We start from the raw sequence: 25,506 nt of genomic DNA, 5'->3' as shown, positions 1-25,506 counted from the left end.
AATCAGTTCTTAGACCTGGTTTTTTTGAAACATATAACACTTGTAAAATTTATCTTAATGCTCCCGAATTTTCTTTGGTGAAGTAATAAATGTAGATTTTGACTGTCTGTGTATCCGTAAGCTCTGTCAAACTTTGAAGTGAAGATGAATTTCCATCAGGGCTTCTACTTTTTTGGTTATATTTTCTATATAAAAACCACATCACGGTAAATTGTCACGGTGCTATTTCGTTAAAGACAAAAAAAACATTTGACCTCCTTATTATACTGTGTCTGAAACTGTGTTCAATGTTTGATAACTTTACAATGGAAAGGATATGCTTATATTGTGGGCAAAAGGTTAGAATTGGCCATTTAAACTTTTTTATTACACAGACATGTTTCATAAAATCCATGGGTTGATAATATATGGACCTCATATGCATAGATGCATTCAAACAAATATATACAATTAATTTCAATGAGCGCTTGAACTCACAGTGTTGAGGTCAATACTTTCAGTCATTAAAAGGATCTTTTAATTATGCTTTTGAAACTTTATGGTGATCTATCACCCTTTTTTCAGCCTATGAAAAAGCTGACACAAGTAAGGTGTGTTTTGTCTTCATGATATAAGATTTAAAAAATAAAAAAAATCGGAGAAAAATCCGTTTTATTTTTATTTATTTCTCCTTTGGGACATTTTATGCATTTTATTTTTATTTTTATTTCCTCCTCCTTACCCAACTTTTTGAAAAATCTCCCGTAAATCTAAAGATAAAAAACTCTGGCCTTATTAAACTGTTCCTAAAAATATATATTTGTAACACAATGTCCTTACTTTGGTAACACACACAAAGTATAAAATAATTTTAGTAACACAAAGTCTAAACTAATGTAATGGAACACCATACAATTCAAAGTCCGGAATTAAAGTGACTCTTATAGGCTTTTATATCCAGCATATTGTTGTTTTAAAAGGTTAAAAAATAACAGGAAACTTTAAAATGTCTCACTCAGGCTTATCAAATTTTGTCTAGCAAAGCCTGTTGTTAAAATCATAGACAACATGTAGCCACAAGACATTCGTTCGTTTAAGAATAAGGAACCTTTATGAAACCCTTCAGACGTAAAAGGAAATAAATAAAATGTATGAAATATTGCATATAATTTAAAGGTTCTATATTATAAAGAATATAAATGAATTCCTTATAAAATGACAATTGTTTTCATACCAAATATTATATATTTTATATTAATTAAAGATTTATATCTGAAAAACAGAAGAGACAATATGTACATCTGACTTATGGGACTGAACCATTAAAAATTGTAATTTAAAGATAACAAATATTACGAAGGCAATTTGACACAAAATTGCTCCATAATATTTACTTTAGTTAAATAACATGCACTTAAGTGAATATAAACACAAGTATCTTGTTACCTGTCTTAACAAAAAATCCTTTCAAGATATTTTTCTCTCAGCCATTTTGTGGTGAATATAACACTGATCTAACTTCCTGTTTTAAAAATAAGCAGTGATATCAGGTTTATCATTCTTTAAATAGATCCATGCAATATGACATTTGGTTCATGTATGTATTATGTCTAGTGACAATGAACTGTGGCTTTGATCAAGCAATTTACTTTATATATATATATATATATATATATATATATATATAATATGTATAATGTATAGTATTATATGCTTCAAATTCATTTACTGTATATATTTTTCAAAACTGCTTTTCACATCCAATTTTAAACACGCTTAATATACACTTACAAAACTTCAGGTTGTTTTAAGATTTAAGTGTATTGGTGTACATGATGATGATTATGAGGATGATGATAATGAGGAGGATGAGGATGATGATGATGATGATGAGGAGGATGATGATGATGATGATGATGATGATGATGATGATGATGATGATGGTGGTGGTGGTGACCATGATGATCTTTCTGATGATGGTGGCAGTATTGGTGGTGGTGATACTGATGGTGGTGGTGGTGATACTTTATGGTGGTGGTGGTGGTGGTGGTAATGATGATGATGATGATGGTGGTGGTGGTGGTGGTGGTGATACTTTATGGTGGTAGTGATTATGATGAGGATGATGATGACGGTGGCAGTATTGGTGGTGTTGATACTGATGGTGGTGGTGGTGGTGGTTGTGGTGGTGATACTTTATGGTGGTGGTGGTTATGATGATGATGATGATGATGATGATGATGATGATGATGATTATCATGATGATGATGATGGTGATGATGATGATGATGATGATGATGATGATGATGATGATGATGATGATGATGATACCATTTTCCATACACAGGATGAGCCAGGAGCTGTTGACTGATGTGTTACCAGCCTGCAGGCCCTCCCATAAGGTAGTGATCTCATCTGTCCACACCCCAGATCATCTTTATATACAGAGACATGAGAAATTGGAAGAGTAAGCACATTGACTAATGAAATAAATGCAGACAAAACAAGTCATTGAGACTCAAAAGTATAAGTCATTGAAGTAAAAGTCATTGAATGTAAATGTGAAGCTTATCTGTGATATGTCCTTATTCCTGTAATAACATAAGATTGCTCTTTGATGCTGAAAATGCATTAATAGAAATATGTACCGAAAATGCCAATTTAAGTTTAAAGTTAAGAGAAATGCTTTTGTACGGCGGTTGGGGGGGGGGGCAAGTGTTAACATTTCAGCGTTATAAGTTTTAATTCAATGCCATAAAGTCAACAGTCATATCCAATTGATATAAATTTCTCAACATACTTGTCAACATGCTGTTATGAACATTTGTGAATATACTTCAAATTAGTCAAAAATAAGGTCACAAAAATCTTCGGAAATATTTTCACCTGTCATAAATTCAATAGTTTTTATCCAAGTGCTCTTAAACTTTGTTAGAATACTTCTGTACACGTAGTCTTGAACATTTGTAGATGTAGTTGAACACATACTATCATTGTTGTCTTTGTGTGTGTACGTGCGTGTGTGTGTGTGTGTGCGTGTGTTTGTGTGCATGTGCCAGGTCAAAAACTAGGTCACTAATCACAAATATCAAGAAATAAATGCAGTTTTTTCTCTGCAGGATATTCAAAAAAATCTCCAATTTTCATTACATTTGTTTAGTTTACATACATATATACACACACGCATGCATGCTTTCACCCTAGCACACACACTATTGAAACATCAGCATCAAAGTCAATTATTGCATTTTCAGGATCTTTATAATTTGCCCTTTTGTGATTTTTTCCATACACAAATGGAATAGTTTCTGTTGAAATCTGATCAGGTTATTTATATATGTTGCATATCTGTGATAAGTATAAATATGGGTCTTCTTGGTTAAAAAAACAAACTAGGTCACTAGCTCAAATCTTAGGTTTGAAAAATTGCATCTTTAAATAAAACATCCGTCTTCAATGCGGAGCTGTCGCATTGGTGTATTTTATTAAAAATGAGTCCCAGTTCTTGACATTATATTGTATTCCAGGCTGGAAAGTCTTATGGTCGAGATAGGGGCGTATGTTGAGAGACAAGAGGAGGATGATGTCCTACAGGAACCACAAGTTGGAAAATACTGTCTAGCCCAGTATGCCTCCTTCGATGAGAGGTAGGTCACGATTGTTACCAGTAGGTAAGTCCCTATTGTTAACATGAAAAGGAACGCCAACATTATAAGCAGTTAGAGGTATGTCACTATTGTAAGCATGAAGAGGTAGGTTACCATTGGAAGCATGGAGAGGTAGGTCATTATTGGAAGCATGGAGAGGTAGGTCATTATTGGAAGCATGGAGAGGTAGGTTACCATTGTAAGCATGGAGAGGTAGACCACTATTGTAAGCATGGAGAGGTAGGCCACTATTGTAAGCATGGAGAGGTAGGCCACTATTGTAAGCATGGAGTGGTAGGTCACTATTTTCAGCATGGAGAGGTGGGCCACTATTGTAAGCATGGAGAGGTAGGCCACCATTGTAAGCATGGAGTGGTAGGTCACCATTGTAAGCATCATTGTAAGCATGGAAAGGTAGGTCACTATTGTAAGCTTTGAGTGGTAGGCCACTATTGTAAGGATGAAGAGTTATGTCACTATTGTAAGGAAGGAGAGGTAGGTCACCATTGTAAGCATGAAGGGGTAGGTCACCAGTGTAAGCATGAAGAGGAAGGTCACCAGTGTAAGCATGAAGAGGTCATTGTAAGGATGGAGAGGTAGGTCACTATTGTAAGCTTGTATAGGTAGGCCACAATTGTAAGCAGGGAGCTGTAGGTCATTGTAAGCATGGTGAGGTAGTTCACTATTGTAAGCATGGTGAGGTAGTTCACTATTGTTAGGATGGAGAGGTAGGTCACTATTTTAAGCATGTAGAGGTAGGTCACTATTGTAAGCATGGAGATGTAGATCACTATTGTTAGGATGGAGAGGTAGGTCACTATTGTTAGCATGGAGAAGTAGGTCACTATTGTAAGCATGGAGAGGTAGATTACTATTGTTTGCATGGAGAGGTAGGTCACTATTGAAAGCATGGAGAGGTAGGTCACTATTGTTAGGATGAAGAATTATGTCTTTATTGTTAGCATGGAGAGGTAGGTCACTATTGGGAGAGATTTGACTGGCGACTACACTTGTTTTGCTAATAATGGAAACAGTGTTGTGGATTACTTCTTGGCATCGTCGAATATCTTTGAAACTATTGTCGATTTTGGTGTAGAATTGCTAGACATTTCTGATCACTTTCCACTAAGTTGTTGTTTAAGACTTGATATTAACAAGCCGGGGAATGGGCTTGAACATAGGCCGAATTCACAATCGAACTTAACCAACTACACGCCGTTTAAGTGGAAAGATACGTTACGGTCGTTATTTATTGAAACATTCGCGCCTGCTTTTAACACCTTATTGAACACGGTCAATGACAATAACAGTATTGAAAGTCAACAGCAGTTCGTGGACATTTTACAAAAGAGCTGTGAATGCATGCGCGTGAAAGGCGGCCGACAGCAATTTCCGGCAACGCAGCCTCCATGGTGGGATAAAGACTGTGATAACGCTAAACACGAAAAATATGCTTCGCTTCGATGTCACCGGAAGTCATGCTCACCATTAGACTTAACCACATACTTAGCAAAGAAACGAGTTTTTAAAAGTGTGTGTCGTTCAAAGTCGTTATTATATCAACGTGAAATGAGAAATAAACTAATAGCCAATAGAAAAAATCCAAAAGCGTTTTGGGCTTCTGTAAAAGGCAATGTAAATAAACAGAGACCGCAAGTGCCAATTGACCACAACACTTAGACTGAATATTTTAGCGAGCTCTTCAGGGCTAAGGACTCCTTAGATTTAAACGTTGGCTCAGAAAACATATTAAATGACCTGCGCATTGACAGTGATGACTCCGAACTCGACACCGATATAACGGACAACGAAATCTTGAAAAGTGTTCAGGCCCTGAAAGGTTCCTGTTCATCTGGAGTAGACGGTATATGCATAGAGATGCTTAAAAGCACTATTGACTACACTTTGCCATATTTAAACAAACTGTTTAATGCTGTTCTTTCTACTGGAAACGTGCCTGCAACGTGGTGTGAGACCATTATAACCCCCGTGTTCAAAAAGGGCTCTAACACCGATCCAAACAATTATAGAGCTAGTTCAGTTGGTAATAGCCTAAGCAAAGTTTTCATGAAAATTTTAAGCAATAGACTAACTACCTGGGCTGAAAATAACAGTATACTGGACGAAGCGCAATCCGGATTTCGCACTGGATATTCCACCACAGATAGTATTTTCAGTCTACAGTCCATTATTCAAAAATACCTCAGCAAATGGAAGGGGCGTGTCTATGTCTTCTATGTCGACTTTTTGAAGGCCTTTGACAACTGAGTTCATGAAAAGCTGTGGCAAAGTCTCGAGCGTAAAGGCATTAACCAAGACAGTAAATTGTTAACAGTGTTCCCACTTAAAGTCATGTGTAAAAGTACAAACTGATATCACAACCGGACTAACTAGCTTCTTTGACTGCAAAGTAGGCACAAAGCAAGGCTGCGTGAGTTCTACAATTGTATTTAATCTCTACATTAACGATTTGATTGCATGTCTTAAGCGTTATTCACGAAATGGAATATACGTCACCGAAGTTACGGGCGAGTTATATGGACTGTTATTCGCCGACGATGTATCTACTTTCGCCGACACCGTTAACAATCTACAGAGCAATATTGACACTATCTGGAAGTTCTGTGACGAAACGGGAATGAAAATAAACCTTGACAAATCCAAAATCATGGTCTTCAGAGGTGGTGGGGGCCTTAGATGCTACGAACAATGGTTTTACAAAGGGAGAGAAATCGAAGTCGTACCGTGTTATAAGTATCTTGGCTCGTACTTCACACCTACATTATCGTGGACAAAGACTAAAGAGTTACTGTCGATACAGGCTACAAAGGCATTAAATACGCTTTACAAGTATCAAAAGCAATTCGGCTACTTCAATCTAAATGATGCATTCAAGTTGTTTGATGCGATGGTGAAGCCAATATTGACTTATTTGTCCGAGATATGGGGGTACGAGTACAGCCACCAGATCGAAAAAGTCCAAATAACATTTTGTAAGCGAGTGTCATGTCTCAACCAAAACGTCGCTAACTTTTTTGCACTAAGTGAGTGTGGCCGACATCCGCTCTCAGTCACATACATGTCACGTTGTATACGGTACTGGATTAAACTCACACAGATGCCACGTGACCGCAACCCTCGTCAGTGCTACGAGATGTTACTGCGCCTGGACGAAAGCGGACGCACCACGTGGGCGACACGCGTTAAACGTCTGCTGTTCCAACATGGCTTCGGATACGCCTGGATTGCCCAGGAAATAGGACAAGTAGACATGTTCATAAAACTGTTCACGGACAGGTTGACGGACACTTATAATCAGAAGACTATGGCGGATATCAATAGTTCCCCAAAAGCTTTGTGTTATAGACTGTTTAAATCAGCACTGACGCCAGAGACATACATTTCTGCATCAATACCGTTTCAATACAAAAGGATATTAGCCAATTTTAGATGCTCAAGTCATGCTCTAAATATTGAAATAGGGAGACATCAAAATATTGAAAGAGATTTCCGATTCTGTTCATATTGTCTCAATTGAAATGTGTATGTTGTAGAAAATGAAATACATTTCCTTATTGATTGCCCTTTGTATGATGAATTAAGAGCAACATATTTATTGAATATAGAAAATATTGTTAGCAGTGAACGCCGTTTTGTTAAATTGATGGCTAACGACAGTATCACTTCTATTTTTGCATTATCTAAGTTCTTAAAATCATCATTTGAATTACGAGAGGTCTAATTATATAGTATTAATTAGATATATGTGTTATAAAATATTCTGTTTAAAACTCACATATTATATATATATATATATATCATTTCCATTGATTTGTTTAATTTTTACAACTGTAAATTGTGCATACCATTTATATTATATGAAATCATGTACATCACTTTTTGAACACTGTATATTTGTATTTTGGGCCGGTGGCCTTATGCATTACAAATAAATCACTATTGTATTGTATTGTATATTGTAAGCATGGAGAGGTAGATTACTATTGTTAGCATGGAGAGGTAGGTCAGTATTGTAAGCATGGAGAGGTAGATTACTATTGGAAGCATGGAGAGGTAGGTCACTATTGTAAGCATGGAGAGGTAGGTCACTATTGTTAGGATGAAGTATTATGTCTCTATTGTAAGCATGGAGAGGTAGGTCACTATTGTTAGGATGAAGAAGTAAGTCAATATTGTTAGCATGGAGAGGTAGGTCACTATTGTTAGGATGAAGTATTATGTCTCTATTGTAAGCATGGAGAGGTAGGTCACTATTGTTAGGATGCAGAAGTAAGTCACTATTGTTAGCATGGAAAGGTAGGTCACTATTGTTAGGATGGAGAAGTAGGTCACTATTGTCATCAAGGGGTGGTAGGTAGATCAAACTTGCAAGCATGGAGATGTAGGTCACAGTTGTTAGCATGGACAGGTAGGTCACTATTGTTAGGATGGAGAGGTAGGTCACTATTGTAAGGATGTAGTATTATGTCTCTATTGTTAGCATGGAGAGGTAGGTCACTATTGTTAGCATTGAGAGGTTGGTCACTATTGTTAGGATGAAGAAGTAAGTCACTATTGTCATTATGGAGTGGTAGGTAGATCAAACTTGTAAGCATGGAGATGTAGGTCACTTTTGTTAGCATGGAGAAGTAGGTCACTATTGTTAGGATGGAGAGGTAGGTCACTATTGTTAGCATGGAGAGGTATGTCACTTTTGTTAGCATTAAGGGGTTTGTCATGATTGCAAGCATAACCTGGTAGGCTAATATTGTAAGCATGAACAGGTAGAATACAATTGAAAGCTTTTGGAGGTAGATCACTTTTGTAAGCATGGACAGGTAGGCCACTATTGTTAGTATCATGGAGAGATAGGCCACAGTTGTTAACATGGAGAGGTAGGCCTCTTTTGTAAGCATGTAGAGGTAGTCATAATTGTTAGGATGGAGAGGTAGGTCACTATTTTAGCATGGAGAGGTAGGTCACTATTGTAAGTATTAAAGGCCACTACTGTAAGCATGTAGAGATATATCACTATTTTAGGCATGTAAGATGTATGTGAATCTGCATATGTTTTGTCTTATCTATATCAGATGACAATGAGGCTAGTTATATGGAAAATTTCATGTAAAAAATGCATATGTTTTGTCTTACGATAGAAGATGGCAATGAGGCCATTCAAATAATATGTTTTCAAAGTCATATTAATAGGAACTGTATATGTCTTACCTAAATAGATGGCAATGAGGCCATTTAAATAGATATGTTCTGAAAGGCATATTATGAACTACATATGTCTAACCTATATCAGATGGCAATGAGGCCATTTAAATCAATATGTTCTGAAAGGCATATGATGAACTACATATGTCGTACCTATATCAGATGGCAATGAGGCCAGTTATGTGGAAATATTCTGAAAGTCCTTTGAACAACTACATGTGTTTTTTCTTACCTATATCAGATGGCAATGTAGCCATTCATATGGTAATATTATGAAAGTCACATGAAAAGCTACATGATTTTCTTCTTACCTATATCAGATAGCAATAAGGCCAGTTATATGGAAAATTTCTGAAAATTATTAGAAAATAGAACATGTCTTTCCTATATCAATTGTCACTGATGCAAGTTTTATTGAAATATGTTAGAAAACTTACACGTTTTATCATTCTGTATCAGATGGTACCGGGGCCATATACAAACAGTGAAGGATGACACAGTAGAGATATTTTTCCCAGACTACGGCGACCTTGACTTTGTCCCACGGGATAAGGTGCGAGAATTTCCAGTTGACAAGTTCTTTGAGCTCCCATTACAGGCAATTGAATGCAAGCTGGCCAACATAGAGAAAATAGGTATGTTATGAACTTAAAATGTATGAAAGGGGATGAATGCTTAAAACATACATACACAGCTTGCATTTAACTGTACCTAGTGAGCGTATATTTCCTAACTTTTCCAAGTTTATTTTTGAAGTTTTCATGGAAGTGGTTCGCTTACATTTCATAAATCAACTACTACTTATAACAGGAGACACCTGGGAAATTCGGGCAGGAGATGCATTGTGGGACATGTCACACTTTGTGAATGAAAAGGACCTTCGACCGCTTGTTGCCACGGTAGTACAGGCCAAAGAAGAGACCAAATACGCTGGACGCCAGAAGTTTGTGGTAGAGCTTAGAACAACACAGAGGGATCTTGGTCAGGAACTAGTGTGGAGACAGCTTGCCAAACATACACCAGACTGTACAAAATACACCGTAAGAAAATTAATGTCAGATTACGAATAACTAAGTGAGAAAGCTTCTGTCAGATTACAAAATAAACCAGGAGAAAGTTTATTTTAGGCTGCACAGAATGAACCTTGAGAAATCGTTTGTCAGATTACAAAATACAACAGGAGAAAGCTTATATTGAACTACAAAATACACACTGAGAAACCTTACATTAGGCTGTACTAAATATGTAATAAAAACGCTTATGTCAGAAAACTTAATAAAATGTGATAAAGCTTATATCAGACTTCAAAATACATAGCGAGAAAGCTAATGGCAGACTACAATTACTCAATGAGAAAGCAAATGTCTACCGAATACACAGTAAGAAAGGTTATGTCAGATTGCAAAAAACACAGTGAAAAGCTTATGCAGGCTGTAGTAATTATGCAGTCGAAGCTTTTGTCCGATTACAAAACACATTGTGATAAAGCTTATATTAGACTTCAAAATACACAGTGAGTAAGTAAATGTCAGACTACAAAAAACGCTATGAGAAAGTTATGTCAGATTACAAAAAAATGCTATGAGAAAGGTTCTGTCAGATTGCCAAATACACAGTGAGAAACCTTATGTCAGACTACAAATTACAAAGAGGGAAAACTTACGCTAGACTGTACTAAATACGCAGTATGAAAGCTTACGTCAGACTACAAAAATCACAGCAAAAAGCTTATGTCAGAATGTACAAAAGACACTAAGGCCAAAAAAAAAATACCTGTGTTTCCGGTGACCCGACCGACCCCCTATTTTTTTCCTCGCCGACCCTTATCTTTTTTTAGACATTAAAGTAAAAAAAAAACAATTTTTTAAATTATTTCGTAAAAAAATATTTCTTCAAATATATCGTTATTATTTTCGTTGTTTGTCTTTCAATGTCCCCGGAGAATGTACTTTCATTCCTGATTGTGTATTACCGAGACTGAAAGAAAAACGAAATGGCGGAGAGCGGCGAACCCTGTCCGATATCTTAAAATTGGCAAACGCATGTTTACGGTCAAAACACGTGATTGATCACGGGAAACATATTTTGTTGTCTTTTTAATGAAAATATTTTGAATTATAGTTTGCGGTGTTATTTATCCATATCCATGTCCATGTCCAAATTAAAACTTACATTATTATGATAGGGCTTTGCGTATATCATGCAAGCTTCTTACGATTAGGCTTTGCGAATTCATGCAGGCTAACTGCCAGGTTCCAGTACACATTTCATTTATCGTTATATTAATTTATCCGCAATTATCAATTGTTATTTATTTCGCCTTATTTAATTCCCATCAACTGAAATCCAAACAAAAACCTGTGAAAGTTAACACATTTATTGGAATGGGTTGGCTGCAGATCAAACGGTACAATTTGTGACGTCAGAGCACGAGCTGACAAGAAAATCGGCGATTTTCCTCAAGCAAATTAAAAATTTAGTTGATAATTGACTGTTTGGCTAAAACATTACAATCAAAGATTTGTTGAAATTGAAGTGCTGGATTTTTCCTAAAAACCGATCACGACTTATAAACAAGCATTGTAAACAAAAAAGCACCAGATTTCATGGGCAAAATTGGCGGGAAAATACTTTAGTCAAAGGTAAGGAAATGATTTCAGACATTGCTGTTTTATCAGACTTTTTGTAAATTAGGAAACGCATAGATATAACATAATTGATCTGATGCAACAGAAATTTTTATGATATGGAAAATTTAAAAAAAAAGAAAAAATCGCCATGTTACCGGAAACACAGGTATTTATTTTTTTGGCCTAAGAGAAAGCTTATGTCAAGTGGAAGAAACGTATTGTGTCGAAGCTTATGTCAGGATGTACAAAATACAAAAGCTATCCTAGTCGCCCGAGTGTCGGCGTCGGTGTCGGCGTCGGCTTTATGTTATGTTAAAGTTTTTGTAAGAGTTTGTGTACCACCTCAAATATTGACATATGGCTTTGAAACTTTGCACACTTGTTCAACATCATGCCCCCACCCTGTACACAGGAGGAGGTAACTCGATCAAGCATTTTGACAAAATTATGCCCCTTTTTTCTTAGAATTTACGTTTAAGTTTGCGTACCACCTCAAATATTTTCAAAGTCCATTGACATCTGGCTTTGAAACTTTGCACACTTGTTCAACTTCATGCCCCCAACCTGTACACAAGAGGAAGTAACACTATCAAGCATTTTGACAAAATTATGCCCCTTTTTCAACTTAGAATTTATGTTAAAGTTTGCGTACCACCTCAAATATTTTCAACGTCCATTGACATCTGGCTTTGAAACTTTGCACACTTGTTCAACTTCATGCCCCCAACCTGTACACAGGAGGAGGTAACTCTATCAAGTATTTTGACAAAATTATGCCCCTTCTTCTACTTAGAATTTATGTTAAAGTTTGCGTATCACCTCAAATATTTTCCATTCAATTTATGTAAATATCTCAGCACATCATGTATTGCATTGAAATCTTATCTTACAGTAATCCATGCATGTTTTGCCAAAACTTTTCAATCCATACACCGAAAAGTGGCGGAATAGTCGAGCGCTCGTCACTGTGACAGCTCTTGTTTTGTAATATCATTGCTTATTTTCTCATGTTTTAATAGCTGGTAGTGTAGGCCTTTGTGTTCGTCCTTGGAATATATAATAAAATTTTGCTCTATTTTGAGAAACTTTTAAAGCAAATTTGATTTTTAGCTCGACTCGAAGAATAAGGAGAGCTATACTACTCACCCAAGCGTCAGCGTCACCCCTTGGTTAAGGTTTTGCGTGCAAGCACACATAGGTTAATATCTCAGCAACTACTTGAGGTATTGCATTGAGACTTGATACAATGGTACTCAACCATCCAACCTACTATATTTACCAAGTAAGATAACTCTAGTTTGCATTTAATGCATAATAGGCCTTTATTATTTGACTTAGAAATTCTGGTTAAGGTTTTGCGTGCAAGCACACATAGGTTAATATCTCAGCAACTGCTTGAGGTATTGCATTGAGACTCGATACAACGGTACTCATTCATCCAACCTACTTAATTAACCAATTTAGATAAATCTAGTTTGCATTTAATGCAAATAATTGCCTTTTATTATTCGACTTACAAATTCTGGTTAAGGTTTTGAGTGCAAGCACACATTGGTTAATATCTCAGCAACTACTTGAGGTATTGCATTGATTCTCGATATAATGGTACTCAACCATTCAACCTACTTAATTGACCAGGTTAGATAACTCTAGTTTGCATTTAATGCAAATAATTGCCCTTTATTATTCGCATTAAGAAATTCTGGTCAAGGTTTTGCGTGTAAGCACACATAGGTTAATATCTCAGCAACTACTTGAGGTATTGCATTGAGACTTTATACAATGGTACTCAACCATCCAATATACTAAATTAATAAAGTTAGATAACTGTAGTTTGCATTCAATGCAAAATAATTGCCCTTTATTATTCGACTTAGAAATAATGGTTAAGGTTTTGCATGTAGCCACATTTAAGTCAATATCTCAGCAAATATATCATGTATTGCATTGAAACTTTACATATGTATTCCCAACTATATAACCTACTAAATTAATGAAGTAAGGTAACACTTTTTGAATATAATGCAAATTATGGGCCTTTATTATTTGACTTAGAAATTCTGGTTAAGGTTTTGCATGTAAGCACACATAGGTTAATGTCTCAGCAACTACTGGATGTATTGCATGGAGACTTTATAAAATGGTATTCAACCATCCAATCTAGTTAGATAACCAAGTAAGATAACTCTAGTTTGCATTAAATTCAAATAATAGCCCTTTTTTTATTTGACATAGAAATTCTGGGTAAGGTTTTGCATGTAACCACTTTCAAGTCAATCCTTACACTGAAAAGCGGCGGAATAGTCGAGCGCGCTGTCTCTGTGACAGCTCTTGTTTCTAAACTTTTCGCAATTACTAATTACAAAGTACTAATTGCCAAAATGAAAAAAAATCTATCTGCACTTAGGGTGCATCGTATGAGTGTCAGAAGGGGGGTCTTCCAACACCTGCGAGAGTTAACATCCTTTATGATTTAGCTAGTACTTAATGATTGTCTTTATGCAATTTAATTCGCTGAAAAAATAAGATGTATTCTGAATTGTTGGTAAATTTGTGCCAAATAGTACAATTTACACTGCTCAACAATGTTTGTGTTCAAATTTACAATTCGAGTTATACACACAACCCCTGTTCCCTATTAAAGTTTACATTCTTTTTTGTTTGCAGCCATTGTTACCCCGGTCCACACCGGGAAAGAGGGTGTTCCCATCAAGACTCCATAAGATTCCTGGCCTCTGTTCTGCTGTGTATTGGGAAAAGGTAAAACTGGTTATTTAGGGTGATTTCAAGAAAGAAGAGTTGAAGTTCTGCATATACTTTCATAATTTTCACTTTATTATATGTTTTCTACCAAACATTACTTGTTGAATCCCAAGAAAGCTAGTATTTTTTTTTAAAGATTTTAAATCAAATCTGGCGACTGTAATTAGTTATATGCAATATGATGCAGGCAAGAAAAGTATATGAGTGTAGTAAGTTTTGTTAACGTATGTCTATAAATGTGTGTTTTAGGACCTTTGTAAGGCTACCAAACTTGCCGAAGAGCTTTACAACATCCTTTCAGAATGTCTTGGAAGGTAAGTTCTCCAATTATCGTTTCACCTGTTAAGTCTGGATAACAGCCTTTGTCTGTGGTGTCAAACGTTTGTGTTTGATCTCTGTTTGTGTTTGATCTCTAACGTTAGTTTGTTGAATAGCTTGTTAAAAAGATTTGAATTTGGATATATTCATTTGTCATGATCAGTAGAAGACCGTTATTGATTTCGAGTCAAGAGGTCGGGTGAAGCAACCAATTTGCGAAATTTTGGTGAACATATATAGTGATAATAATAAAACGTCCTATATAGGCAGTTCTTTTGCATATCTGTTTTATCGAAGATAATATTTTGAGGTACATGTATCTGGTTGCCCTGGTGGCAGCATCAATTTTGAAATGGCGTTGTTTTACAAAGACTTTAAACTTGGCCATACCTTTACGAAATGAAATACATATTTTGTGACATTATCAACAGCTTCCAAGTGAGCTGCAGAGTTAGTTGATCCAATCAATGAAGTAGACAATGAGGTAGATTATCTTTCATAAATACCTATGTACATCATGTGTATTTCAGTTTAAGCACCACTCAGGAGTCAGTTGCAAAAGAAGGACTTGTGAGCTTGGTTAAGATGGTGGGCAGGGTAACACAGCCGGAAATCCACAAAACCATATTTGAGTGTCTACTGTGTTATGTCAAAGCGGGTGACAGGTAATGCATTGTTGATTGCATACAGAGTACATAAGACAATGTATGAATTGTACTTGCTATTGTGCCTGTAAGTGGAGAACATGCACTTATGAATGTGTACACTACAATATAATTTTTTAAGCAGTTGGATAAGAGCATTGTAGTTTTTCCAAAAATATATCTTGTCTCCAGGAATTATTTAAAAATTAGTGTTAGATTGTTTCTAAACTGTTCAATCAATATCTTCATTCTATTGTAGAATGTGTGACATCCTTTTGGAAGAGAACATTGTTCAACTTTCAACTTATTGCCTAGAAATGGTGAGGTTTCCTTATTATGCCCCCCTCCGTAGAAGAGGGGTATATTGCTTTGCACAGGCATGTCGGTATGTCGGTCGGTCCGTCGGTAGACCAAAGCTTGTCCGAGTGATAACTCAACAATTCCTGGACGTATGGTCATCAAACTTGACATGAAGGTTGGGCCTGACCAGTAGATGACCCCTATTGATTTTAGGGCTCATCGGGTCAAAGGTCAAGGTCACAGTGACCTTAATAGTAAAATAATTTTAAAGCTTGTCCGAGTGATAACTCAACAATGCCTAGACCTATGGTCATCAAACTTGATATGGAAGTTGGGTCTGACCATTAGATGACCCCTATTGTTTTTGGAGGTCATCGGGCCAAAGGTCAAGGTCACAGTGACCTTGAATGGTAAAAGGATGTCCGAGTCATAACTCGACAATGCCTGCACCCTTGGCCCTCATTCTTGACTTGATGGTTGGGCCTGACCAGTAGCTGACCCCTATTGTTTTCGGGGCTCATCGGGTCAAAGATCAAGGCCATAGTGACATTGAATGGTAAAAGGTTGTCCGAGTGATAACTCAACAATGCTTGCACCCATGGCCCTCATAATTGACTTGGAGGTTGGGCCTGACCAGTAGATGAACCCTATTATTTGGGGGTCATCGGGCCAAAGGTCAAGGTCACAGTGACCTTGAATGGTAAAAGGTTGTCCATGTGATAACTCGACAATGCCTACACCCATGGCCCTCAAACTTGACTTGTAGGTTGGGCCTGACCAGTAGATGACCCCTATTGTTTTGGGGGGTCATCGGGCCAAAGGTCAAGGTCACAGTCACCTTGAATGGTAAAAGGTTGTCCGTGTCATTACTCGACAATGCCTGCACCTATGGCCCTCAAACTTGACTTGGAGGTTGGGCCTGACCAGTAGATGACCCCTATAGTTTTGAAGGTCATTGGGCCAAAGGTCAAGGTCACAGTGACCTTGAATGGTAAAAGGTTGTCTGAGTGATAACTCGACAATGCCTGCACCCATGGCCATCAAACTTGAATTGGAGGTTGGGTCTGACCAGTAGATGGCCCCTATTGATTTTAGGGGTCATTGGGCCAAAGGTCAAGGTAACAGTGACTTTGAACGATAAAAGGTTGCCCGAGTGATAACTCAACAATGCCTGCGCCCATGGCCCTCAAACTTGACTTGGAGGTTGGGCCTGACCAGTAGATGACCCCTATTGATTTAACGGGTCAGAGGTCAAGGTCACAGTGACCTTGAAAGCAAACTCGACAATTCCTGGACCTATGGTCATCAAACTTGACATGAAGGTTAGGCCTGACCAGTAGATGACCCCTCTTGACTTTAGGGGTCATCAGGCCAAGGTCAAGGTCACAGTAATCTTTAACGCAAAAAAGTTAACAAATCTTCTCCCAGTGATATCTCAACAATGCCTGAATCTATGATCATCAAACTTGACATGTAAGTTGGGCCTGACGAGGAGATGACCCTTATTGATTTTAGGAGTCATTGGGTCAAAGGTCAGGTTCACAGTGACCTTGAATGCGAAAATGTTTCAAGTGATAATTGGACAATGCCTGCACCGATGGCCCTCAAACTTGACTTGGAGTTGTGTCTGACCTGTAGATGACCCCTTATGATTTAAGGGGTCATTGGATCAAAGGTCAAAGTTACAGTGACCTTGAACGAAAAATGCTTGTCTGTGTGATAACTTGTCAATGCCTGCACCCATGGCCCTCAAACTTAACATTTAGATTTTTGGTGACCAGCTGATGACTACTATGGATTTTGAGGTCAAAGGTCATGGTCATAACACACTCGATCCTCAAACTTTGAATGGTCATAATCTTAAAACTGCCTCAACGGCATACAATGTTGGCGACAAATCAGCTGTCATTTCGGTCCATGCATATTTCATTCAATTGTCCATATAATCCTGACAACATGGCGCTCAGGGGGGGCATAATGTTTGACAAACATCTCTTGTTAATGTTTGTTTATCACCTTACTCTACAGCAAAATAGTACCATGAGAAAATTATACTTTCAATTTCAAATTTCATGTTAAGCAACTGCTATGGCGATTTGTAATGTTTGAAAATCAGACTCCATTTGCTATCGAAAAGCGAAATCTAATCGGATTTCAATTTTCTATTGGACAATAACCAAAAGTTCATAATATAATTTAGGAAAACATTCTTTATATGCTATAGTCATGCTTTATGCAACAGTAAGTAAATTTCCATAACCTTTGTCTGTCTATTAAAAAATAGCACAAAAACACATACTTCATGAAAATAACTGCACATCAAAATTGAAAAAAGATGCACACCACATGAAGTAAGTTATCTTAGCATGTTATCCATGTAAAAGCATATTAAATATTTGTTATTCAGCTTTAGATTCAATAACCTGTTATATTGCAGATTTCATTAAAATATATTATTATCATAATACTTCACAAAAAAAGTAAATTTGTTTATAATGAACCATACCAAAAAAGGTTTGAAAAACAGAATGCATCGAAGCAGGATGCCCGATAATTGTAGTTAAGACCGGACCCACTACACTATAGAGACAGATTATTGAAGTTTTATGAAATATGTTAAATACAATTTGTAATTTTGGGAGTGTTTGTTAGTTTTCTAAGCAAAAGTGTTTACGTTAACCGCTTTTTGTGTCGCCTGAAAAGACGACATATAGGGGTTACTTTTGTCGTCGGCGGCGTCCGCGTCCCATTTTCGCTTGTCCGGGGTATATCTCCTAAACTATTAGTGGTATCAACTTGAAACTTCATATGTAGATAGATCTAATTGAGGGCAAGTGCAGTGCACAAGAACTGTTACTCTTGCTTCCATATTTTTAGAGTTATTGCCCTTTGTTATTTTTCATGCTTAAAGTTTTGTCCGGGGCATATCTTGTAGAATATAAGAGTTATCAACTTGAAACTTCATATGTAGATAGATCTCATGGAGGGCAAGTGCAGTGCACAATAACAGTAACTCTTGCTTTCTTAGTTTTAAAATTATTGCCCTTTGTTAATTTTCATGCTTAAAGTTTTGTCCGGGGCATATCTTGAAGAATATAAGAGGTATCAACTTGAAACTTCATAGCTAGATATATCTCATTGAGGGCAAGTGCAGTGCACAATAACAGTAACTCTTGCTTTCTTAGTTTTAAAGTTATTGCCCTTTGTTAATTTTCATGCTTAAAGTTTTGTCCGGGGCATATCTTGAAGAATATAAGAGGTATCAACTTGAAACTTCATAGCTAGATAGATCTCATTGAGGGCAAGTGCAGTGCACAAGAACCGTTACTCTTGCTGCCATATTTTTAGAGTTATTGCCCTTTGTTAATTTCTTGCTTAGGTTTTGTCCGTGGCATAACTCGTAAACTATAGGAGGTTTCAACCTGAAACTTATTCCGTAGGTATATCTGATTGAGGGTTCAAATGCCACCTACACTTGAAAGTTAAATGGCAACATCATTGTCTATAAATGAATAAAATGCCAATCTAACAGCTATAATGTCGACAGTAAATAATTTGTCAGGCGACACATCTGACTCGCGGAGTTCTAGTGTGTAAGAGAGTGGCATCCCTTGTTAAAATGAACACATCAAGATTTTCTATTGTACTCGATACTGAGACGTTTCATTACAAGTGATTTATTTTCATGCTGAACCTGTATGAATAATGGCAATATGCTCACATAACTTGAACACATCAAAGCAAAATGTGTTATTCATTAAAAATGTAATGGTAATATGTATATACAACTTCAGAATGCGTTTTTTAATTTCATCAAAATCGCTTTTGCCACTGACGTTTATCTTTGAAATAGAAATGGAATTATAATTTTAGCTCATTCACCCATTTTCCCCTTGAAAATCTGTAAAAGAAAAAAATAATTTGATGTGTCCACAGCAAAACTACATGTATACTATTGTACAAATTCATTTTTTGAAGAAGTATAGAATTTGAATTTAAAAAATGCAATGACTAATCACTATGCTGTTGTTTGTTTCCAGAATTCTTGTTCAATTTACCAGCGCCAGGCTGCAGACTTTATCACCCAGGCTGCTAATATCTCAGTCAGGTAATATATGAAACCTAGAACTTGTGTAATTTCTAGGTGAAAAGTATCATCTCTGATACTTATTTCAAATTCACGTTTTTCACCCTTTCTACATGACATTGTATTTTCTGCCTATAATGATGTTATATATTATCATATTTATTAAATTGAATAAGTAGGTTTATTTTTTTTCATGTGCAAATATCTGATTATCAATGTAAGTTGGTTGTGGACAAAATTCGAAATTTTGTGCATGATAGGTCTCTAGAAGTTTCCAGAATTTCATTTCTCTGCGTCTCTGTGACCGGAGTTCCGAAAAAACCCACCTGTCCGGCTTTATGACCACATACCAAATTCAAATGTGACCAGGACGGGATTTTTACCCGGGTCACCTAGGTTGGAAGCCAGTGAACCTTTTCTACTTCAGCCTATATGTTTAATCTGTTTCAGCATACATGTGTTAACATAACATTTTTTGTTTATCTTTTGCTTCAGACTGCAGGAAGCCTTCAGAGGTCAGGACTCAACTGATGTTCTATTTGAACTAATGGAATCCACCATGTGTCAGCAGGTTTGAAAATATAGAAGCATTATCATTAGATGTGCTAACAAGGGTCTATAAACAATCAAAACTTTAAACAAAATTGTTCATTATTGGTCAACCAATTGTCTTGTTTTGTGCCATATGGGAAGCTGTTTTAGATACATTCAATCCGAACACTATTTAAAAGTAGTAGAATTGATTTTTTTTAATTTAAAAAGCTAGCATTATGATATTAGTTGCTCTTGTCATTTGATGTTTACATTGTTTTCACCGAATATGGTTGCTGTACAACGAGTTAAATACTGGAGCAAACATATAACATATTATATCAAAATTACGGGCTTTACTTGTCACAACAAGCACAACATTCATTACATTGTATGAAGTTCAAAATGTCTAGTTAATTTTATTAGTCTCCTATATTTATTATTTGTCACAAACCTTTGCATTATTGTACCATGTGAGTCGCATATTTTCATCTTTATTTGATATCAACTTGTGCATGCTTGTTACATATAAGTCGGGGATCGAATTTTACGGTTGCTAATTTCAAAACGCAAGTAGAATATAAAAAAATGCGAGGTGAAATTCCTGGCACTCGAATATTTTTGCGAATGTGAAGTAAATTGGCGTATTTGCTCAAACTGTCCTTTTCTCTTTAAAAACTTCTTTAAGGTAGTTTATAAAAAAAAATAACGTGACTGCGTGTAGAGGCTTGTCGCTGTATTCAAATGATAATGTACATAATGCAACAATATATCAAATTATTGATTTGTCAAACTACTGGAAGTAAAACAACCTTTAAATAATTGCTAGAGGAACCCACCATTCTGCTTGTTGAAAAAATGGCACTAGCAAAATGGCAAAATAATTAAACTAGATCGCTGTAAGTCTCATATTTCCGTTTGTTTTATATGTCATCAACATGCACACATCTAATGTTCTAATATATGAAGCCTTATATTTGCAGGTGCAGGGAGCTGTGTGCCAGGCGTTTGCTTCTCTGACCTCAGGATCAGACGGGTAAAGTCCATTGCTTTTAGATTAAGACATGATTATATTTTCAAAGAGTTAAATAACACCTTTCTTTAACAACAGTTGGTGGGCTCCATATCCAACGCTATCCTTGCTGTTTTGTGTAAGCTTACTTAATCGTGCTTAATTATTGGTCAGTACATGATTGAAAATATTTTGCAGGAGTTCTTGCTTGAAACGTTTGTACATGTGCCGCCTTGAAATACACAAATTACTGTTAGTGTTGATGTTTTAGTTTTTGTTGATTCAATTAACTGGAACATAATGAAATTTTACATTCATAGACTGTTTAAGTACCTGATGTACCCAGGACATGGCCTTGTTCAAAAGATCGTCTCGTTCCTGTCAAAGGCTACAGATCACTCGGTTTCTGAAGGAGTTCTGTCTCTTATTGCAGCTCTTAGTCAACATGATAGGTTAGCAAACTATTCTTGTTCTTCTTTAGGAAATTAATTAAACTTATGGGCAACTAATGAAACAATAGTTTCTTTTTTAAAGTTTTAGTACAATGATGCTTTTTATTATGAAACTCTATAATCACACAGATTTAAACCTTTTATTTTATAAGGCAGACTGTGTGTAATGAAAAACAAATGTTATGTAAATGAGACTTGATATATGTAAATGAGACTTGATATTGATGTATATGCCTACTGTGAAGAATTGTACTTCAACTTACAACTTTATTTTTGTAAAATATTATAGTGGTCATGATGATTTCAAGAAAGAATCATTAATGGAAGCCATTGTTAAGAATCTCCAGAAAACTGATTGTCCTAAGGTAGGTGTTCCATACATGTAGCAATGTTTATTGTGAGAAACCTAAGGATTAAATTATCAAACTTTGATATTATGTCAGACTATATATGATGATGATCTGGTAATTATGCATCACCTTTATTTAACACATAATACTAGAATGTTTTTCATATATATGCCAATATTCTAAGTATCTATTAAAATATCTTAAAACAGAAATAACACAGGTTTAATCAAAGGTTTTAAGCTTGTCTGTTTTTCAAAGAAAAAGGTCAAGGTCATAGACTAGGCTGAAGTAAGAGATTAACATGTGCAAATCATTAACTTTGGTCATAATTTAGAACTGCTTTAGGTATTCAAAAGATTCTTGTTATGCATGTTTTCGGTGACAATGCCCACATACATAGCAAGACACATAACTTAGGCTTCAATGATTTTCTGGTCATGGCCCTTCTTAGACTGGAAAAGAAAAAAACAGACACGCTTTGGCGTTTACTACAAGGTGCTCTTGTGGAATATCCTACCAGCACAAACATTTTGCTTTAAGGAAACATAAACCTTTATTGAATTAAAGACTGAAATAAAATTTTATTAATTTAATTTCAGTGTATTGCGTTTTGTGTACAGCAATGTGACCACTTTGCCTCAACCCGTCGTAAACACAAGACCTTCCTCATAGAGCACCACATGATAACCATTCTCAACAGGTAAGGGTAACACACATGCTGTAAACACAAGACATTCCTTAAAGAACACAATATAATAAGTCTCAACAGATCAAGATACAACACCTAGTGGGAACACAAGACATCCCTCCTAGAGCAACACATAATCACCATTCTCAACAGATCAATGTAACACACCTGGTTTAAATACAAGACATTCTTTATAGAGCATCACATGGTCACAACTCTCAACAGGTCAAGTAAACACATCTGACATGATTCCTAGACCCTCCTCATTGAGCTCTACATGATCACTAGATGTATTCTCAGGAGGTACGGGTAACACAAATAATGTAAACACACATGGCCTTCCTCATAAGGCACACTTAATCACTGCCATATGGTAAGGGTAGCACGCCTTGTGTTAACGCAAGAACCTCCTTAAAGAGCACCACATGATTGCAACCCTCATGTTTGCACTGATCTCAGATGAAGGCCTGCCCTATATCACACAGCACCTATGTATGGGTTGGCATACTTCCATTGACTTAAAATGTTTGTTGACCGACTATGATCTACCACAAGCTACAAGCAGTTTGGTATCGGCTCTTATACTTCCCTTCATTTCAAATACGGGAGTATTTTGTACATGATCTTAGACATGGAGCTACAACCAGCCACAAAGCAGCTATTTAGGGGCTCACATACTTCCATCGACTTTTAATGTCTTTAAAGAGTATATTTCAAATGCTCTTATACCAAGAGTTACCACCAGCCATAAAGAAGCCTTACCTTGATTTCAAATGTTGTTGTTGGTGTTGTTGTTTTTCAGAGGATCTGCCACCAGTCACAAATCAACATTTTAAGCTTTAAAAGCCTTTGAATATGTGTGTATTTTACAGAATCTTAGACCTAGAGATGCCTCCTGCAACAAAACAGCTTTGTAAAGACCTTAAGACTTCCCTTGACTTCAAGGTCCCTTCTGAGCCGATCAGAGGGCTTCTCTTGAAACCAGGAATGCAACATATGGGTCCCATGTCAGACAGGTATTGCTTTTCTTGTTTGACTTCTGGTAAAGGCTCCACTATTCTTTATGACTATCAACTTTGTTTTCAGTTTTAACCTTTAAAAAGTTTTTATGTAACGCAAAATTACTTAGAGTTACCTGATATTCTTAATAACTACTTATTTTGTTTTTACTTTTAATCTTTATTGATTTTTAGGTTTTATTAATTAAGTAACCTTAAAAATCACAAACAATTAAGACTTAAATTTTATAGTAAATTCTTGAACTGCTTGATATAATAAGCAAGGGGTGTTGGTAAATAGGGGTGTATAACTTAAAAGAAGAGAGTTTTGGAGGATGGGATAAGGTTAAAAATGTTAAAATGAAATAATGTTTTGTTGCATGAAATTGATACCAACTTGTTTTTCAGTTTGGTTGCTCCAGAGGTCCGCTGGAATCAGAACTCCTTTGTTATGCTGTTGGTGATAAAGGTTTGTGATGTCAACCCTGCAGCCCATGATCTTGTCACCTTCACTGAGGATACGATCTCATTCAGGTGTGTTAAGGTAGTTTCTATAACTTTTTTGCTTGTAAATCTCTACCTTCCGACTATATAACTTCTATTTCACTGACAAAGCCACATCCAGTGGCGTCAACTACAGCTTTAACTATCAACTATGTAACTAAGAGTGTTTCCACTTCCATTTCCCTGACAGGGCCCTATCCAGGGGTGTCAACTACGGGTTCACCTACCGGCTGTATGACCGAGTGTGTGTTGAAAAGTGTACGTGGCATGTAAAACAACGGGAGGTCCTTGTGTCACTCAAGAAACAGGAAAAGGGCATGTGGAGTCGACCTCTTCATGACAAGATCAAGGTTAGTGTGATACAAGGGTTAAACATTTTTGAAAGAAGTTTTTGCTTTCTTGTCAATACTGAATATGACTTCTGCTGTCACTGTGAAGGTTCGTAGAATTTATTTTGGAAATCCATGCCCCTTCCTTGGAACACAACGCTTTAAGGGATTTATATAAATTAAAGCTTGATTTTTTTTCAAGAAGATTTGAAAACGGATGTTTATAGCCCAAAGCCAAACTTATGTTTTGGTGTAACCTGGAAACCATTAAAGATAGCATTAATTTCATTCTAATGTTCATTAAGACAAAACTTTATTTTGAGTGACATGATCATGCTTAATAGGTTGAAATATATTTTGCGTTTTATCTGACTGGATGAAATAATCTTATGATTGAATTGAAAGATTGTTGCTTCTCAGATTTGTGCCGTGATTACATTATTTAGGATTAGTTTGAATTGTTTCAATATCATCTGCTATTAATTAATATTGAAAACATACGCTTAGAGGAATTTATACATAAACTTTAAGTGTGTGCAAGTGACTCAAATGTCGAAAAATCATATATTTCCATGAAAGTTTATTAACAAATGTTTAAACCACTATTTTACTCCTGCCTACATGTGTATAGTAAATGGTTAGTTTCATAGAGATACCAATTTCATTTGAGATTTAGCTGAGCTTCCTATCAACAAATTACTTCTCCATGAAATAAAACTGATACCACCCTAATGCAAACAATAATATGTATGTATGTATGTATTTGTATTCGCTTCAGCATGGGAATGTGGTGGCCGATTGCGAGCATATTCTGGACAGTTCCGACTCAGAAGAGAAAGATGATCAGAGACCCTTCCTTCTTTCAAGTAAAACACTGTTGTTCAGTTGCATTAGTGTGCTGTTATTTTCTAATATTTCTTACATATATAACAAAAGCCTTTTCTTTGGAAGAAATCCATCTATTGTTATTTTGGCTAATGCAAATCAGCTTTGCCCTTGTAGTATTGTATGTTATATGAACATATATGGAACCAACAATTAGTTTGATTTTTAG

The 25,506-nt window shown here is 36.2% G+C and overlaps 2 protein-coding genes across 3 annotated transcripts in view; one reads left to right on the top strand and one right to left on the bottom strand.

Annotated features, from left to right (window-relative positions):
• LOC128242799 (uncharacterized) overlaps positions 1–25,506 on the bottom strand; it is a 38,234-nt gene that overhangs the window by 6,488 nt on the left and 6,240 nt on the right. The window contains exon 1 of one of the 2 annotated variants that reach the window (XM_052960127.1): positions 1,426–1,498. The exons of the other annotated variant lie outside the window; for it this stretch is intronic. The gene's annotated coding sequence lies outside the window, so the exon portion shown is untranslated. Of the gene's footprint in view, positions 1–1,425; positions 1,499–25,506 lie in introns of those variants that run through there. 2 annotated transcript variants of the gene reach the window in all.
• The window catches only part of LOC128242797 (uncharacterized), an 88,298-nt gene that overhangs the window by 60,579 nt on the left and 2,213 nt on the right, over positions 1–25,506 (top strand). The window contains exons 32-49 of the mRNA XM_052960126.1: positions 2,327–2,446; positions 3,507–3,626; positions 9,306–9,481; positions 9,657–9,886; positions 14,144–14,236; positions 14,489–14,553; positions 15,088–15,222; positions 15,461–15,521; positions 19,542–19,609; positions 20,084–20,159; positions 21,103–21,155; positions 21,452–21,583; positions 21,873–21,948; positions 22,533–22,633; positions 23,494–23,637; positions 24,028–24,153; positions 24,314–24,473; positions 25,231–25,318. Coding sequence (XP_052816086.1) covers positions 2,327–2,446; positions 3,507–3,626; positions 9,306–9,481; positions 9,657–9,886; positions 14,144–14,236; positions 14,489–14,553; positions 15,088–15,222; positions 15,461–15,521; positions 19,542–19,609; positions 20,084–20,159; positions 21,103–21,155; positions 21,452–21,583; positions 21,873–21,948; positions 22,533–22,633; positions 23,494–23,637; positions 24,028–24,153; positions 24,314–24,473; positions 25,231–25,318 — 2,024 coding nt within the window. The remainder of the gene's footprint in view (positions 1–2,326; positions 2,447–3,506; positions 3,627–9,305; positions 9,482–9,656; positions 9,887–14,143; positions 14,237–14,488; positions 14,554–15,087; positions 15,223–15,460; positions 15,522–19,541; positions 19,610–20,083; positions 20,160–21,102; positions 21,156–21,451; positions 21,584–21,872; positions 21,949–22,532; positions 22,634–23,493; positions 23,638–24,027; positions 24,154–24,313; positions 24,474–25,230; positions 25,319–25,506) is intronic.

This window comes from Mya arenaria, chromosome 8, assembly GCF_026914265.1.
Source record: "Mya arenaria isolate MELC-2E11 chromosome 8, ASM2691426v1".
Taxonomy (NCBI): domain Eukaryota; kingdom Metazoa; phylum Mollusca; class Bivalvia; order Myida; family Myidae; genus Mya; species Mya arenaria.
This window is presented reverse-complemented; position numbering and strand designations above follow the sequence as displayed.